An 18746-nucleotide genomic window follows, 5' to 3' on the forward strand; every position below is an offset into this window, starting at 1 on the left:
AGTCGTTATTTTCGATTGAAAATGTTTTTTTTTTATTTTGAGCATATTTGCCAACAATTGGTGAGAGTTGAATAAAAAGTGAAATGGATAAATGTGTGTGCTACTTGTTCACACAATATGCATGAATTTTGGCGCAAAATAAAACTACGTATGATAAACCATATCTATGAAAATGAGATGAATAAAAATCGTATTGTTCTATTCGTAGCGAATGTAATGGGTGTTGCATTCTTCGCGCAACAGAACGATTCGGTTGAATACTTTGATGGCTGAGCCCATGGTCAGGCCCATTATGTCAATCATATCGCTTTGACGCAACGATAAAAAGGCCAAACCATCAATTTCGTTGTCGAGGAACGTCGATCCAAGCAGGGAGCAGTTTGGTAACTGTGACACAAAGGCTGCTACCTCCTCTTTGGTCCAGTTCAATGGATTTTTGGTGGCGGCTAACACCTGAACTGGCCGCAGTGGCTTCAAGCGATCAATCCATTGGTCACGTAATTCCGATAATGTTTTGTGATTCTCAAGTAAAAATTGAGCTGACACTTGCAAACGACGGAAGATCTCAACGTCTTTGCTTGACATCGCGGCCAATTCGAAAGGGTTCAGTGTTTTCTGCAAGGACACTTGCACTTTTTCAAAGGCCGGATTCACGGATACTTTACGCGATGGGCCAGCGCCAATGTTGAATGCACTGTTGATGGCCTTGTGCTTACGATCAACACGGTTTGGACGTAATTTACTATCATCGATCGACCAATTGATGTTTTCGTAAGGACACTCTTCCGATGTCGAATGGGTATTTGCTTCGGGGCGTTTGCCATTTCCGATACCACGACAACCATTCGTACCACAGGTGTTTTTCGGCAATTCATAGATGAAATCTATTTGAAGAGGAAAGGAAATTTTTTTTTAAAATTAAGATCGTTTTTTTGAACAACTTGTTGAACTAGAACATTTCTGTTCCATTGGAATTTGAAATAATTTTCAGAGTTTGAATTAATGTGATGAGAAAAATAATTCAAAGTATAAGTTTTTTTTTTTGCCTCACCTAACGGACACTCAATCGGATGGCCTGTCTTCTTGCAATAACCAGGCGGGAAAATATCGCAGCTATCATCGTCAATCCAGTATGAATACTTTTCTGGCCATCCAATAAACAACACCTTGATGTGATATTCATCAATATTTGTTATGACTGCCGGACGAATCAGTGATGGATTCTTCTTGTCAACCACTTCCAACGCCATGCCGACGGTGAATGGCTTCGGTTTACGCATATGAAATGCATCTCTTGGCACTGCTTCGGAACGGTTAATACGCAAGTAGCTTTCCCAGGAAAACGGTGTCATACGCCAATCTAAAATTTGTAATGATATTCTTCATTAATGAACATAATTATCAATTTTCTATCAACAGTGGACACAGTTCTTTTTTTTAGCACCGATGGAAAGTACATTTTTGTGAAAATCCACTTTTACTTCCAAGATGAAAACTTACTCGGTGGATTTGTAATCGAATATCCATTCTCTTGATGAAAATCAATCGGATGAATATACGGCGATCTGATGTCAGTCCAATAGTTGTAGCAACTATCAAATCCATCCAAGGTCACCAGAATTCGACTGTCAATCACATCACCAATCGTTGCCACACACAATCGGTTCGTATTTCTTGTGTCATCGGCCTCGAATTTCATTCCAATTTTGAATGGGTTCATTTGTGTTCGCTATTTTATAAAAAAAAAAGAGAAATTTTATGAGAAAATCAATATTGCATATTTATCTTGGAAGCAATTTTGAATTCATGTTAAAATGGAAATGTTCAAGCTTTATATATAAAAAGAGACATTTCTTACCGCCGTATTCAAGTTAGGAAAGCAAGCCTTATGAGCTGCTTGTGTATTGGTTTGTCGTAGATAATCTTTCCATTCGAAATTCATGTTGCGACTGCTGGTGAAACGGCGATTCACTTCCAGTTCACGACCTTTTCAAACGATAAATTAAATTTCGAAAATGTTTATGAGTAAATGCATCGTCATCCCTTATTTTATTATGAAATTTTCTTCTTTCATCACAATGAAAATGACGTAATCAAGTATGAAAATAAAGATAAAAGTAAAACACAGTCTAAGACAAATAGATTCCCAAAGGCCTAACCTGTTTTGCTGCACCATCCAGCGGGAAAAATGTTCATCGAATCGGCATTGACCCAAAAATCGTACGAGGTTGGATAGCCATCGAAGCGTAATTTAATGCGATACCCACATTTATCGACAATGGTGCAAACACAGAAGAGACTGCTGTTCTCTGGATCGATTGCCTCCAACTTTTGTCCGATTTCGAATGTGTTCGGCGTTTTTGGCAAGGCATTAACAAACAGTTCCGGTGGTGCCAATTGTATTTGTTCTCCGCTGGCACACTTTTTGTTATAATAATCAATGAATCGTGGCCAACTGAAGTGGCTTGAATTCTTGGTGCGTTCATACATGTTTGTTTCGAGCAGTGCTTCAACAATATCATTTGACGTGATTGCTTGGCAATTGTTGTTTTTCTTCTGTGCCAAAGCGCCAATGATTTCCTTAAACTCTATCGAATAGTATTGATGTGGTTTCTTGTCGTTGACTTTGCAGGTAATAGTTGGGTTGCCACTATTCAGACGCTGAACAATTGCATCAAAGCATCCGGCAAAATCTGGATGGCCACAGGCCATCGATGGTTCAAACTGTGGAAAATTCTTGTAATCACTCTTATGCGATTTCATGGCTTTTATCTTGGTCATCGCCAAACCGTCCATTTCGACCATTCCAAATTCATTACGTTGAAAAATCACTTGCGATTTCGGCAATTGGCCAAGTGTTTTGTTCGTATTCCATGACAACACATGATCAATTTCAGTGGGGCTTGTGGCACGTGAGTTTCCATTGCTCATCTGTTCGCTGGGTGTGTTCTTGCCACTTGAATGTGAATCCACTTTAAAAGCATTCGTCGCTAAAACATTGGTCAATGTTTGCCAATCATTATCGTGATTTATCGGCCGAATCTTAAGTTTCTTGATTTTCGGTGCATTCGCAATGTTGCTGATTTTAAAGTGCATCCTCGATTTGGTGCTCAACGATTTCGATCGGCTATAGGTGCGTTTCACGTGTTTCTCATCATTCTCAATCCAATTCAAAACTGTTTCGGTCGATTCAATGGACTCCTTTAGTTTGCGTGCTTTGTCCTTCGTTGGCAGTGATGCAATCGCAGCATTTTGGCTTTGGATACGCGCAATGTGTCGTGCATTCGGAGCTGAAATTTGTTTTGTTGATTTATCAAGCAAACGGATGGGTCCATTAGTATCAGACAATTGGCCATTTGAAATCTGGATTTTACTACCGCCCGGGATAGCAGTCGTTGTTTTCATTCGTTCCAGTGCTTTTCGTGCATCCGACTTGATCATATTATATAAACAATCATTTTGTGTTGCTGTTCTGTATGTTCTTGGTTCAGGTTTTTCCATTTTTTCCGGCAATTCATCCAAATTGATAATCTCCAGCGATTCATTGCTCTTTGTGCGGGCCAATTTCGACGGTACACCAAGTACCTCGAGCTGTGCATCAGTAATATAAGCACTTTTAGCACGGTTACGCTTCTGTGCTTGACACTTTGCGAATATTTCGTTCATTTTCAATGATTTTTCACTTGGCAACAACTTTTCTTCCGGATCATTCACGGTTTCCTACACCAACGAAGAAAAAAATCAAATTTTTAGCACTGTAAAACTCACGTGAAACTAAAACAATACACAAAGTTACATTGTTCCTAAAGAGAGAGAGAGAGAGAGAGAGAGAACACAACAATGTGTGTGAAAGAATGACATTTGTTGCTTACCCATTCAGAATATGTTTGCAAAACCCTTTTGACGTGTGGATAATGTTGATTGACCGTGTTTGTACTTAGAAACTGGTATTGCTTCTCAAGCTGTTGCTTGAATGGTCTGGAAATATGTAATTTTGCACCACTGTTCACCAGTTCGTTGGGATTTATGGTATTTGGCTCAACAAATGCCGCCAATAATGAATCGTCACTTGTAACACTTTCTATCAAAGCATCCACAGTATGGTCCGAAACGGGTGAATCGTTTAAATTATAGTCGTTAGCTGAATAATTCTCGGTTAGATCGATGATATTGAACTGATTGCAATTCTTAGTTGCAGCGGTGTCTTTTGTTGTCACTGGCTTTCGATAAACTAGTGAACGATTAGCATGAGTGACGGTCGATGAATTGGCTCCAGATGGCGCTGCCAACACCAATGAGACGGTTGTCTCGGTTGTTTCATTTTCAACAGATTTTCGTAACAATGATTGTGTATTTTGTTGGTGGTATTTTTTTGGCACCATTTGAAATTGTAGTGGTATTAGCGGCGGTGGTATGGTCTTCAGAATCGCTGTGGCCGATTGAACCGTACGTGTATAGGTGATTTGAGCATGATCCTTTCTGATTGTTTGACCCGCAAAGCGACTGATCGCATTCAATCCATGCACCGGCACCACTTTGGTCATTTTCGATGTTACACTCGCATTCACCGGACATAAAATCAAGTCGTCAGTACGTTCGGTGGTTTTGTTGTTGTCATCGTTCAATGCAAATTCTGGCGGCACTTTCACAATACAATCTTTGCCCAACACATTTATCATCACCTCTTTCCCTGTAACATTCATGTTGAACACGTGCGATATGAAATACCACTAGTTCGCTGAATTTCGGTGCCACTTTTTCAATGCACATATAATGTATTGTACCGTTTCACACTTTTTCGACACAGTTCCGGAAGAGTTTATGAAATTCAACGATGATTTTATGAAATTGTCTGTCTGTTTAACACTATTTGTCTCTTGTCTACTTGAAAAAATTTAATCTCATTTGCCAATTTGAAATCGATTTAAAATTGGAGATGCAAATTTTATTTTCTATTCGAATCGTATAGTATTCATATCCGTACTGATTCCAACAAGACGCAAGTGTTTGAGTTCAACCAACACAGTCCGGCAGGCTGTGTGTATCTCTCTGCTATTACCGTTATGCCACCACCATAACTTCGGTATTCATTCTTAAAATCGCATACAACAACAAATATTCACACACAATCAACTCAAGCCAATCACACAACAAAGTCACAAGATTTTCGGTTTGTGCTGATGCGATGGTTTATGCTGAGTCGCTTGAATAAATAAACGAAAGTGATGGCCCGATTACGGTGACGAATTTCATAGTTTTGACAGTAAACAAAACATCTGAATGATGATAATGAGAGAGAGAAAAAAAAGTCTTCGGGGTCCAAACATAAAAAAGCTTTTATTGATTATGCGCTGCATCCGACGCGTCCCTATTGGAAAAAAATCGGTTTTTCGTTTTGCTTTATACACCCAGCTGTTGTACTGCTGTGGAATTTGAAACTCGATTTTTTTATATTTTATTTCATCATTCATCTGACTTTGTCAATTTTTTTTCTTTCCAAGCGTTTTTTTAGATTTGATAGTGCAACGCATATTTTTCATGAACAAAAATATTTTTCGGCAACGAATTCCAAACAAATATTCACATTTGTTCAGCCTATTGTCTAATGTTTTGATTGAAATGTCATAAGTCAGTCTATTTGCGCTAACTTTGACAGTTCATCACACAATATTCATTGCAAACAATTGATTCGACGGTTGTTTGTTCCGCCGGACATTGTGCAAATCGCCCGATTTGGGTTTGATCCTTGGTTTTAAGTAAATTTTGAACAGGTTTTAGTGGAATTAGTGCAAAATGTCGTCCAGCCACAACATTCGGCAGATGATTATCGATGAAAATATTCCGATGCTTGTGAAATCATTGACTGGATTCAATGTATGGTCGTTTGTATCCTTTTTTCTATAAATTTGTATAAAAATACAATTTTTTTTCGCTTTACTAGAAAATTTCGCATCAAATTTATTTTTTTCAAATGATTTTTTGTGTCTTTATCCAGGAAAAAGATGAGAATTTTAAGCTGTGTGAATCATATGCGTTTTCACGTGTTGCAAGCCATCGATTTTTATCGGTTAACAGTCATGAGGTGCGCCGTCGAATTGATGGCATCGCCGAGAGATTTATGGCCGACAATTACACGCAATATGGCGAGAAATTGAAAGAATTGGCACAGGAAATTGTAACGGATCCACTTTGCACCAGTCACTACGAGTATGATATTCAATGGAGCCTGCTACATTTTTTACTGGGAGTATCAAAAAACCCAGTGGCTGCTCTGTCTGAAGACAAAAATAGCATTCGTATTGATGACTCGGGACATGGTGAAGATATTCGGCCGGATCGAAGAAAATCGTCAGCCATGCACGATCTTGTGAGTTCATTGATTAAGCACAATATTCCAACGGAAAAAGCCAAGTTTCGAAATGCTGGTGACGAATCGGATTTGAGTGTAAGTATTGATGGGAAAAGTTATGCAAAATGGTTGATGTAAGAAGACTAGAAGAAAAAATCTTTCGATTACAAAGAATAATCTCAACTCCATTGAATTGCCCACAGGATTGGTCAGATGAAGACGACGAGGGTGCTGTTGGTGATACCAGTGTCAGTCCAAACACGAGTAATGATTCCTTACGAACGGACGTGCGACCGTTGCGTTTAAAACTAATCCCATTTGGCTCGTCCATTTTGCGGCCTCCCGAGAAGAAGTCAATTTTCACGGATTTCGACACCTCGAAAGTGATGGCCTGGAGGGAAAAGAATGTTCAACGTGCATGGTGGTTGGCTCAAACTCCCCACGATGGAACAGCGGTGATATCGGAATGGTGTTTGCAGCGTGAGATAATTTGGATGCTTCAAATGCAACCACTTGATGAAATCGAATCGGAACGACTCAAGAAATTCTCGAAATTTTTCACTCTCGACACAACTACCGATGAATTTATTGTCAATACAAATGCCACACTGAGCAGTACAATGGCCGAAAGTCTTCAGCCAATTTTAACCGAATTTGCTTTGATTGCCACCAAATTATATCGATTCCGAAAGTTTTTCAAAACAGTTTTCGAACCACCCGTTGTGAATAGCTTCTTGGAATCCGTTCAGATTGCACCCCATTCGATACAAAACTATGCCAATGGCCTGAAGGATTTTCTACGCGTGGTAAATAAAGTCATCATCGATTTGGAGATTGAAATTATCAAACAGGATCTCACACAAACACACACCATCATTTTTCTTTACAATCAACTGTTGATGCACTTTCAACGGGTTCACACTTTGTACGACATCCACACAAAGGTTTATATCGATTTTAAGACCAATGAAGGTAAGAGAAATCGAAATTTGGTAGAAATTTAATTTAAATTCGTTCATTTTTTTCCAATATTTAATTTCATTTAATTAACTCTAACGGAGAAAACTATTCAACAGGTCATGTTTGTGTTGCCTACTTATTTGCTGGTTTAATTCATGAAATGGACACAACGGTTGGACTTGAGCGGATAAATATTGCAGCCAGTTTACTTCTTGTTAGCATTCGATTCTATTTGCATGTCTTTAGTCGCTGGTGGGTTGAAGGACAGTTCAAAGATTGGTGCAGCGAGTTTTTGATTGAAAAATGGTAACTTTTTAGTGAAATATTTTTAGGCAATCTTTTCAACTCATTTATTGAATATAAATTGAACATTTTCAGTACGAAACCAAATCGAATCTCTAACACATCATCAAATCCATATAAGCGTCGTTCGATATCGGCGGGTATATCGCGTTCTTTGGACGCTGCAAGCATAAAATCACGTATCGGCGCCTGTGAAATTGTCAATTTATTCCGTGCCGAGTCATTGGAAGCGGGCTACATATTGAATATTTTATACAATTTGGACAAATTGACGGAACTGAAGGGGCAACAGTCAAACGATGAATCTCAGGATATTGAAGAAGTGTTTATGAACAGTTTTTGGGAGGAGGTCAACAAGTTTCATGTTGAAGAATCTGATGAAAATGACGAGGATGGTGCTCAAGATGAAAATTCAAGACGAGAAACACACTCATTGGCAAATACATCGAGTCTCAGCCTTGATCTTAGCCACAGTAATGAGAAAGAGGACACAAGTTTATTGTCCAATGATCTAATGGGAGAGATGGATGCACTACTGTCAATGGCTTTCGAACAATATGCCATAGATACGACACATCAAATAGACACTGTGGTGGATATCGATGAAGAATCATTTAATTGTCACAAATTATTTGAAAGGTAAAACTTTAACTTTTGTTTCGTTCATTTTTAGAATAGAATTAATATGAGAATTTCAGGTTAAACACGTTGAAAAGATGAAGAAGAATGTATGAGTTAGAAACATGGAGTTTAGGAAATTTATAGCGTTTTTTGAATTTCAGTCTTATTTTTAATACAAAAAATTTCACTAACAACAATTATCTATTTAAATATTATTCAGAATATGCCAAATAACCGATTTTCCCTTACCATTGAGCACCGTCATTCACGACTGTTTGAAGAAAATCCTCAAGTCACGAATTTCAACTGCCAATAAATATGTGCTACGCATCTTTATGGACGAATATAAAGTTCTCGATCATCTGATCAATTTGCAACGGGTGTTCTTCTTTGGAGCCGGAGATTTGATGCTCACATTCTACTCGAAGTTGTTCAAAAGTGTAAATTTCCATGTTTCTCGACTGTTTTTTTTTTCATTCATTGAGGAATCTCTTAGTAGGCGGGATTATAATGATCAATCAATGCATTGAAAATGAAAATCTTCTCCTATCGCTGAAACAAAATTGATGATCTTCTCTTACTTTCTCATCACAGATGAACGCTGGCGAAGATTGGAACAATTCCTACCTGCTCACCGTGCAGCTCGATGATGTGCTTAGCACGCGATACCCCGCCATGCATTCCATGTTCAGTGTCCAAATAATGGCAACCGATAGCCATATAAAAGAGACGCTAGGTGCCATAGCTGACATAACAATCAATTACTCGGTGCGAGACTCGGTGTGTGATGTGATTCACGATCGTGCGTTGACAAAGTACAATGAAATATTCCGTTTTCTTCTGCAAATCAAATGGGCCATTTGGACATTGGAAACGCTACAATTTCCGATAAAATTCAAAAAGCGTCCACCATATCAGGAGCTAACATTGATCGACCTCATATTCAAGCGTTTAGCTTTAGTTCGCAATTGGATCATTTACTCGGTGCAATGTATTCATTCGCATCTCATGACGTTTGTCATCCAATCGATGGGTCAGCAACTGGTGAAAAGAATGGCAAAAGCCGAATGTTTGCGTGAGATAATCGAATTGCATGACTCTTACATTGATACCATCTATCGAAATTGCTTTCGCAAAACCAGTGACATCCCCATGAAAACTGGCATCGAACAACTCATGAGCTTGGTTGCGGTGTTGCGAGATGAATGGAATAACCTACATAATGTCGACTCACATGGTGACTTTATTGATGGCGAAAACCAATTTGATGTCAGCGCTACGGTTCAACAAGTCGATATCATTGAAGCCACTTACATTAACTGCCATTGTCATATTGCTGAGGTTCTGACCAGAGAGGTTTATAAGAAGGATCAAACAACATGTAAGAATTGAACTTTTTTTCTTCTGTATCCAAGTTAATTTGATGATACGAATCAACGATTTATTATTATTCTTCTATTTCAGTGGCATCACTTTCTGCAGCGTTCAATTGCAGCTGTCCATATTAAAGCAAATTGCCGTTAATACTCACCTATTTTTGTATATCAAACTAGTTTATGCCAGTACGTCACGTTTTTGTTGCACGGTTTGATTAATAAAACGAATTTAATTCACGTTTGGATGAATATAATTAAGTTTTTATTGCAATTTTTTAATCTTTTCTTGAGATCTGAAGAATTTACTTCAATACAAAAGCAAAATATGGAGCAAATTAAGTATCATCTAAAGAAAATTATTGATTTTCCTACATTTTATGGGCAAAGAAAGTGTTAAAGTTCTCAATGTGCTCCAATGAAGGTAAAGTGGGCTCAGAGTGCTCCAAATGGATCTGAAACAACTATTAAGAATAAAAAAGCTAGAATAAATTGCTAAAAATCAAGAAACGCCAACAAAACAGAAAAAATGACAAATTTTCTGAAGAAATAAACCAAATATTTCCAAAACATCGAAATTGAGTCAAAATCCACGTTTATTATCTGCTCAAAAAAATCATAATACCCCTCAATTATCTAGTAGTCGTATTGAATTGCTCAAAATATTCTTGAGTTGGTTTAAATTTGTAAACTTCCTCATTCAAGTGATGATTCTTCTGTTTTAGTTCTTGCAGTAGGCGTGCATTCATAAACCTCTGCTCACGCAACGTTTGTAATTTTTGTCTCCTAACATCGTGTTCTTCGGCCTCAAGTAAATTCGTTCTGGCTTTCATTGTTTGATCAAAGCGTTCGTCGTTTTCTTTCATTTTGGCCATTTTCGAGAGTTTTTCATCGATTTGTCTAACTTGTTCTAGTCGAATTTCCCTGATTTGTTCATTGGTCATGCCACGGTACATTGTTGGATTGATGCGAGTACCGCCAAAAAGGCTCGATGATACGCTTGTATCCTTGCTCTCCGTCAGCATATCACTGGATATGTTATTCATAATCTCTGCCAAATTATCTTCTTCTTCTCGCCGTCTATTCTGCATACGCTTGGCCCGTTGTTCCCGCGCCAAAGCCAAATTGTACCTTGCCGTATCAGCTTGTTGCTTTTGGCGTTGTTTACGTTCCATTTGATCTGTTTGCTTCAATTGTTCATCTTTGCACAGGGCATCCATTTCGATTGCCTTTTGCTTTTCACTCATGTTTCGTTTCATTTGATTCTTCTCGTAGACCTGCTGCTGCAGCCATGACTTCTGTTGCTCTCTTTGCAGTCGTATACGATGTGAGTTGTCTGGGTCTTCGCCCAACCAATCTAGACCGTCCAAAGGTGACATTTTCCGCAGATATTCTGGATCATTCAAATCAAACTCACGTGTTTGTTCTTTCCGTTGGCTGTTGCTACGGTATTCATTCAGCTCACATTGAGCCTGGAATTTTTCCTCGGCCAACTTATTCAGCTCCTCATTTAGAGCCTCTGTTTGGCGATCTTGTTCCAGAGCATAGCAAAGTTCTTCTTTGTATTTGGACAGTCTTTGGTGCTGTTTTTCATGAACATGCTGATCCAACGCATCTTTGTCGACGCCAATCAATCGAACGCGAGGATTGAAAATACGTGCTTTACGGGCCTGCTCTTGTCGTTGCCGAAATTCACACTTGAGAACTGATTTTAAGTCTTCTTTTGTTGGTGCCAGTAAACTATCCATTTTATCGAGAAAAAAAATCCTGTCTTTTTGAACAATATCAAGGTTTTGACGTCTTCTTTGCGATTGGCGCTTGGTATTATTGGAAATTTGTTTATTTCAGAGTTCGATTTTCTAAATTATGACTCAATAGTCGCTTTTGGATTTTACTCTTCGTCAAAACCTTCTCCAATTTTTTCAAAGCCGTCGAATCAACTGCAAAATGTCACTTTCACTAAGCCCACATAAATTTAGATAATTTTGATGGCTTTTTCAAAGGAATATTTCGTAATACGTTGATATGACTATGCGATTAGGAATTTGAAATGTAAATTGCAGCGCTACGGCAACAACAATTCCAAATCGACGTAAAATAGATCGCAGTAGGCGTAAGTTGCAAATAGTTCAGTTATTTTTGGGCGTGTTTTTTTCGTATTGATCAAATAGTTGAATCGTTGCCAAGAGCGACCGCTGAAAGAACATACGTACGCTTCAATTAGTAAACAAACCAAGTATGAAAACAATTGTAAACTTTAATTACACTACGGGGAAAATGAATAAAACATTTTTTTTTCTCTTGCTGAATTCTGACTGTGTTTAGTTCACGGCATTTTATGCATATTTCAAGATGTTTTTACAATTTCAAAATGTAAGCACAATTGATGGTGCTCTCGTGCTTCAAACAATTTTTAAATATTGTTTTGGTGTTGAACACCGTGAAGTCCAGAACATTTAAATAAAATAAGACGAACACCTTATTGACTTCACAAAAGGTTTTTCGATCAAAATAGTCAAAATTTTTGATAAATTGATCAAAAAAATTTTTTGTGATAGTTTGCAAGTTTTTTTCTGAATGACAAATGAAATTATGACTATTTTGATCGAAAAACTTTTTGTGGAGTCAATAAGGTGTCTTATTTTATTTAAATTTTTAAATACCAAAATAAATGCGAAATTCGTATCAAATACAATAACAAAATGCTAACATCGGTGTTTTGGTTTGATACAAAAATCTCTCAATTCAAAACAAATTTATGCACAACTTGTTTTTCCATAAAGTTTTAATGACTTGGCCTGAATGACGACAATAACCAATTTTGTGGATTGTTTTAAAGTGATTACATTGGAAAATTGCTTTTTTTATGAGTTAATTTTATGTCGGAACTACTGATTTTTCTTTACTAGCATATTTTTGGTTACAATTCGAATGTTTTCATAGTTTTTTTTCTTCAATAGGATGTAAATGAGTTCCGGAACAAAGTTAGCTGTCGTTGGCTGCTTGTATGATCGTATTGTTGATTCTACTACTGCTCATCGTCAAAATTTGGGATGGGTTGCAATTGCACCTTCGGAAAATGCCTCATACTGCTTCTGGTCCGCTCATAACCATTTTAATTGCCTCATCAAAAGTAGTCGAATTGCCAAAATTCCACAGGTGAACAATGTTTACTGAACATTAAAAAAAAAACTCGTCTTCGGTTTGCTTCGAAATCGAAATAGTTGATACTGATGGCCAGCTATGCCACAGAAAGTTCTCGATATTTGATATAACAATGGATGACCAGATATTTGAGTTTATCACTTAGCAGCTTCTGTTTTGTATAAAAATAAATAAAAAAGGATTAAACACAGTCAAAATTTACCTATGAGCTGATGTACGCTCAAGCAAATTGTTGGTCTATCACATTTTCTTCGCAAGGCCTCATTCTCTGCTTCCTTCCTTCTTTCCTTCCTTCAATTGGTGTTTTCATTGCACATTCTTCATTGAGAGTATATCCTCGGAATACTTCGTTGTAAGTCAGCTCTATCCCTTGACAATGCAAATGGTCTGCAGGGGACAGAAACGCGTGCACTCCAGTCCGAAGTGGATTCGATAGTTTTTGTTCTTCAAACTTTGTCCGTCTGTACCTCTCGTCTCTGTCGGGTGGGTCATCTTCGTTGCCAAAGCCAATCAATTGGCTTAGGTGTGATTTAGATTTTGTGATTTATTGTTTTTGCCTTGCCGCCCATAAAATGAGCATTGAGGACTTTTTTGTGTGATTTTTCGTATTTGAGATCTTCATAAATGTATTTGGGGGGGTTGGGGATGTGGATGTGATGGGATATTTCTATTTAAGCCAAGCTATCAATCTGAGCAAACATAACAATCAAGTCATTTCCACTTGAATCTCAAGCCGGTTCGAATAGAAATTTTGGGATTGGGTTATTATGGTTGGGATGTGTGTATGTGGATGTAAAAAAAAGTAGTAATAAAAAATAAAACTGTCGGAAACGGTAAGTGTGTATTGGGGGTTGTTGTGGATCGGTGTGTATGTGTATGGGGTTTTGGTTCATTGTGGCTGTTGCCTTTTTTTCTTATTTTTTTGTTTGCAAAAATGTGGTTCTTGCTAGAGTTTTTTTTTCTTTTTTCACTTCATTCTTTTGGTTCTCTTGTCTTTTCTTTTCATGTGTTGCTTTTTTTTTTATCCAGAACTTCTTTTATTTTCATTCCATTGAGCATTTCATTCGTTGGAACATGTGTCCCGCCGAAATGTGCTATCTTTTCTCAAAAACAAAAAAAAATTGTTGCATTTCATTCGTTTACAATTCGTTTCAATATAAATTCAATTACATTTCATTTTTTTCATTTAACATCACAAATTGTTTGTTTCTTTTAAAATTACAAAAAAAAACGTAAATTTAAGAGGAGAAATATGAAGAACAAAAACGAAAACCCATTAGCAACAGAAATAAAATCGTTGCTTTTTGTTCTGTCCACTTGGTTTATTCTTAGTGTTTTTCTGAATTAATTTGTCTCAATACTTGATAGTTTTTCCTTTTTTCCCGTTAAAATTTATCATTTGGTAGGCAATCGTTCCGAAAAAAAATTTGTCTGATGGTTTGGTTTAATTACATTTCCGCACATCCATGGAACGATGTTCCATTGGAACGTCCATGAAACGTGTGTGTAAATATCTTTTTTCGTCCGGATCGCCCATCAAATTATATTAAATTCAATCATTTATTGTGTATATTTTGTATGCATCTCAATTGATTTTAGCCAGTGGTTTTCGTTTTTTTCCTCCGTTATAATTTTCGGTTTGATTTCCATAGTTAATCTCCTTTAGCTCCTTTGTTTTTTTTTCTCTCAATTAAATCTTAATATTAGATATATTCGATATATAGCTATATATAGTAATAAGTGTGTTTTGTTTTTAATTATTTCACAAAAAAAAAATTGATTCGTTCTTTTCGTTAATCCTTGCAATCCTTGTTTTGTCAAAAATGCTTCGTTCTCCTTAGTTTATCTTGCTTCTTGTGAAAATAAAAAAGAAAACAACAAACATTTCCTTTCCTAAGCCGTGGCTCACTCTTGCTCTCTGTGTGTTTGAATTTTATTTTCTTCCTTCTCATTTCCATTCTCTTCTCTTCCTCTCGCTTTTTTCTGCATAAAATCATGTTCCTGCATGTAAAAAAATTGTTTCCCATTTTGAATTTCGTTTCTCTCTTCATCGCGTTAAAATAAAATCACAAACAAAAAAAAATTAGAATTTTTTTAAAGCAATTAATTGTCTAAATCATCGTGGGGTGTGCTTGATATTGATTCTATCTTTTTTCTGTTGTGTTTTTGTTGTTGTTGTTTTTTTTTGCTAAAAGTGGATGATGAATTTGGTCTTAATTTCAATTTGTGAGATTTTCATCTCCTTTTTTTGCTGTTTCGTTTTGTTTGGCAAATTTGCGCCAACTTGCCAATTGTTCTTTCGTATTGTGTCCAAAGATTCTTTAAACGAATCACGCCCAAAAAGTGGATCAACTAATTTGACTTTCCCGCCAGAATAGGGAAGCACATTCTTCTGATTTGTTTCTTTTATGTTATTTGGACTTCTGAATTCCATCTGTTTTTCTCTTTTTAAATTGAACTAATCCGGATTATTTAAATGTATTACAACTATTTTTTTTTCTTTTATATATTGCCGACTGTACTATTGATTCTTTTTCCTCTACCTGACTATTGACCGATCGTCTGCAACGATCGCATAATTAGTTTTTTACTTTAATTTTTTGAAAAACAAACAAGAAAAAAAAATTATAAATCACAGAATTAGGAATAAACAAAATTCTTCTACCGCAAGAGAAGAGAATAAATTTTTTTTCTGCTTCGTTCATTTGTAAAAAAAAAAATGTTTCATAGCTTTTTTGGTTCTTCTTTACACGAAAACAAAAAACAAATTGATAATAATGACTGAAAAATTAATTCAGTATTTTGGCGCAGTTTTTTTAAAATTTTTGATTGCATTTTAACGACAGAGAATTTTACAAAAATACACGTAGGAGAAAACGAGAAAAATATACACAGAAAAAATGCGCTGTTTTTATACAAATTCAATGAGACATAATCATAATGAGAAATCAAATGCTCCCCACTCTCAAAACAACTGTTCCAATCCGGGGGGGAGGACGTATTTTTTTAAGTGAATTTTCATCTGTTTCGTTGCTGAAGAGTTTTTTTTGCTTGTTGTTGACCCGAGAGATAATTTTGGTTTATTGTCCGTTGGCGTGTGTCGAGATTTGTTTTTCTTTTATTTTCAAAGCCGGAAAATTTCAAAGTTTTTTTTAGAATTTTTTTTTCGTTCTTTTTTTAGAATTTTTTTTTTGTATAAATAAAAAAAATGGTGATAATTTGGATAAATTCCTGATCATTAGAAGATTTTTTGATTTCCTAGTATATTGCATTGTGATCTCGGAGGTTGGGTCGAATTAAATCTGGAGATTCTTTGGCAGAAATAGAATATTATTATATAGACACCTGTGACTGACGTCAAGGGTGGTCATGATACCATAAAGATATCGTTTTTTGCACTTAAAAAATTGTTTTGGCCCAAAATTGCAATATTTCAAAATTGTCGTCATATCCAAGTTATCAAAATAGAAGAAAAAATGAATAATTATAAGAGAGAAAGAAAAATAAATGTTAAAAAAAAATGGGTCGCGAAAACGAAAGAAATTAAATTGCCAAAGTGGTGTGGAAAAATAATGACTGGTTTTCCCTTTTAATATGTGTTCAATGCCTGAGCAAAATATTTACTTTTTTCAAATAGAAAAAAAAAAATGATAAATGAAATTCCGAAATGTTAAACCGTCAAAAAGTTTGGTGTTGCCAAATTTTTGATCTCTTTTTTCTCACTCAAAAATGGCATTATTTTTCTCTCTGGACATTGGAATTGAATTTCCTTTTTTTCGGGTGTCTCTGCGTATCGGTAGCAACGGCATGTTGCTCGGTAGTCGGAAACAAATCGCTTATTGTATTTCTATCACACTTTTCAAAATGAAGAAACCCTTTTCGTTTATTTTTATTCTTTGTTGTTGTTTTTAAGATATAAAATATGTTTCGCTATTAAATTTGTTGTGTTGGTTCATGCACAAAGTGTTTTTTTTTGTTTTTTTTTTTGTTTGAAATTTTGGTTTGCTAAAATGCCGGTCAAAATGAGAGTGAATGTCGATTTCAGATTGAATTAATTCTGAGTATTTCAAATTGAACATAGCAAATGAAAGGTGTTGGCTTTTTGAATTTGGACTCTTTCGAATGTGTTTGGTATCGAGAAAAAAAAACGGATTTGCCATGGAAATTTGGATCAAGTAAAGCTTAAAATAAATTATCTCTCTCTTTGATTGATTTATCAATGTGCATGTTGACCATATCCAAAGAGAAAATTTTGTCTTTTGGTATTCTGTACATACTTTGTCATCGGTCGGTTTGCTAATTTCATGTCATTTCACACTAAAAAACATCGGAATATTTTCGGTTCTTGTTTGTTAAGTGTTCTGTCATTATAATTCCCATTAAATTTGTATGTGGTTCACATTTTTTCTGTCTTCGAATCTTCATTGTTTGTCTATCAATTTTTTTTCCTTAGTTTATCATTTAAAAAAAATCACATTTAAACCATTCAATTGTTATCAATATTATTATTTTGTATTGGTTGCATTGTTGTTGCTGTTTTTATCTTCATTCACCTTAAACATATTTGTTTTTATTATATTTAATTCATCGAGCATTCATACAGCTCCATAATTCGACTACGTGTGTATTTTTGTATTTTGTTAATGCGGGCGCACTTGAGTCGTCTCTTTTGTTATTTTGTTTTCGTGATTGTGTGTGTTTGTGTTTGTTGTGTGTATAACATCTAATTTGAATGCAAGTTTAATATTTGTTTTCCATTGCCACTGACACACTTAAAATACAAATGTTTGTTTTAGATTTTTTGTTTTTACCTCAAAATTGATTTGTTCTTAATTCACAGATTTCTAGTTTACTACATTTAATTATTGTTTTGTCCACCAATTTTTAAATTCTTAATTAGTTCGCGATCTTGTATGCATTTTTTTAAAAGTAAAATGGTGTGTTGTCATCGATCTAAATCGATTGAGTTTTGCCAAAATTGAAAAATAAAGACACGTTTGGTCCACACACAGGTGCAATTGTGAGAATGAATGGGCGTGCAAAAATCATCGAGTTAAGAAAAGGATGTTCGATTTTGGTTTTGTTTCGTTTTTTTTTTCTGGTGAAGTCATCAGCAAAATCAGGAATTAAGCCATCATGCTTGAATTGTTTCATCGTAGGAATCGAGGGCACCGAAATCAAGCGCATTTTACTTACAAATCGTTTTGGTTTTATTCCCTGCGTCAAACATTTCCATTAATTAGTAAACATTTTTTCTACCCATTAATTCAGTAAATGCAGAAGATCTTCCATCTAAACTCAGGTTCAGATGCTGAATGAAGAGTTAAATGCAAGAATGCTTTCGATTTTGTGCCCACAACGGAAGTGAATATGGATGAAACGAGATTGAATCCTTCTCTCATCGAAACGGGTCAGGATTTGTTATTCTGGCGTGAAAATGTCGTTTTTATTGATCAGTAGAGTGTGAAAATTTTGAAATCGATTGAAACCACCGCAGCAAAATGATAGCAAATCAATGAAGATCTGTTGGTTTTTTTGTTCACGAGACTCGTGGCTTGCGTTTGAAAGTTGAATGAATACCGCGATACGGGCAATTTGAACATTTCTCACGCCTCGCCATCGACATAGATACATTACACAATTTTAACTGTTTCAATTGATTACGACTGAATTGATTGGCCTCTAAAATGAAGAGAACTGATCTGCACAAACTGTCGTCAAAGATTTTGGCCAACTGAACCTGGTGATGCTTATAAAGCACCACGAAAAACGCGCTGCGTGAAATAAAGACACTTTTTTTTAATTTATTCTCCCGAATAAATATCAAGTGAAACTATAACGGCGGAAAATCTTTGACAAGAGTTACGGGGACAACTCACTAGAATTGATGTGATTTTTTTTGGAAAAATTTTCCACAGTCGATTGGTTTTGAAATGGTCGAAATCTCATTTGTTTTGGTCGAATCGAAGTAATTT

General features: G+C 35.9%; 3 protein-coding genes across 3 annotated transcripts; 1 reads left to right on the forward strand and 2 right to left on the reverse strand.

The window, feature by feature from the left end:
• Positions 1–8: 8 nt before the first annotated feature.
• LOC129567230 (uncharacterized) lies at positions 9–5282 on the reverse strand. The gene is made up of 6 exons (XM_055443886.1): positions 3873–5282; positions 2160–3720; positions 1859–1986; positions 1501–1729; positions 1052–1360; positions 9–884 (listed from the first exon to the last, which is right to left on the reverse strand). The coding sequence occupies exons 1-6, from the start codon at positions 4701–4703 to the stop codon at positions 199–201; spliced, it is 3744 nt and encodes a 1247-aa protein (XP_055299861.1). The 5' UTR covers positions 4704–5282; the 3' UTR covers positions 9–198.
• On the forward strand, positions 5128–9858 carry LOC129567231 (gamma-tubulin complex component 5-like). Its single transcript, XM_055443887.1, has 8 exons — positions 5128–5874; positions 5996–6445; positions 6553–7321; positions 7426–7615; positions 7688–8251; positions 8454–8673; positions 8828–9614; positions 9698–9858. Exons 1-8 carry the CDS (start codon positions 5794–5796, stop codon positions 9739–9741), a joined length of 3105 nt encoding a protein of 1034 aa, XP_055299862.1. The 5' UTR covers positions 5128–5793; the 3' UTR covers positions 9742–9858.
• On the reverse strand, positions 9843–13401 carry LOC129567235 (RIB43A-like with coiled-coils protein 2). The gene is made up of 2 exons (XM_055443890.1): positions 13016–13401; positions 9843–12922 (listed from the first exon to the last, which is right to left on the reverse strand). The coding sequence occupies exon 2, from the start codon at positions 11352–11354 to the stop codon at positions 10239–10241; it is 1116 nt and encodes a 371-aa protein (XP_055299865.1). The 5' UTR covers positions 11355–12922; positions 13016–13401; the 3' UTR covers positions 9843–10238.
• Positions 13402–18746: the final 5345 nt, after the last annotated feature.

Source organism: Sitodiplosis mosellana, unplaced genomic scaffold (genome assembly GCF_009176505.1).
Source record: "Sitodiplosis mosellana isolate CC-2019 unplaced genomic scaffold, AAFC_SMos_1.0 Smas_scaffold_10, whole genome shotgun sequence".
Lineage (NCBI taxonomy): Eukaryota > Metazoa > Arthropoda > Insecta > Diptera > Cecidomyiidae > Sitodiplosis > Sitodiplosis mosellana.

Coding starts and splice junctions, on each gene's coding strand:
- LOC129567230 (XM_055443886.1), bottom strand. CDS start 4,703: ATGAATGTTACAGGGAAAGAGGTGATGATAAATGTGTTGGGCAAAGAT. Junction 1,987..2,159: donor TGGATGGTGCAGCAAAACAG/GTTAGGCCTTTG, acceptor TCGTTTGAAAAG/GTCGTGAACTGGAAGTGAAT. Junction 1,730..1,858: donor TTCCTAACTTGAATACGGCG/GTAAGAAATGTC, acceptor TTTATAAAATAG/CGAACACAAATGAACCCATT.
- LOC129567231 (XM_055443887.1), top strand. CDS start 5,794: ATGTCGTCCAGCCACAACATTCGGCAGATGATTATCGATGAAAATATT. Junction 8,674..8,827: donor ACTCGAAGTTGTTCAAAAGT/GTAAATTTCCAT, acceptor TTCTCATCACAG/ATGAACGCTGGCGAAGATTG. Junction 9,615..9,697: donor TAAGAAGGATCAAACAACAT/GTAAGAATTGAA, acceptor CTTCTATTTCAG/TGGCATCACTTTCTGCAGCG.
- LOC129567235 (XM_055443890.1), bottom strand. CDS start 11,354: ATGGATAGTTTACTGGCACCAACAAAAGAAGACTTAAAATCAGTTCTC.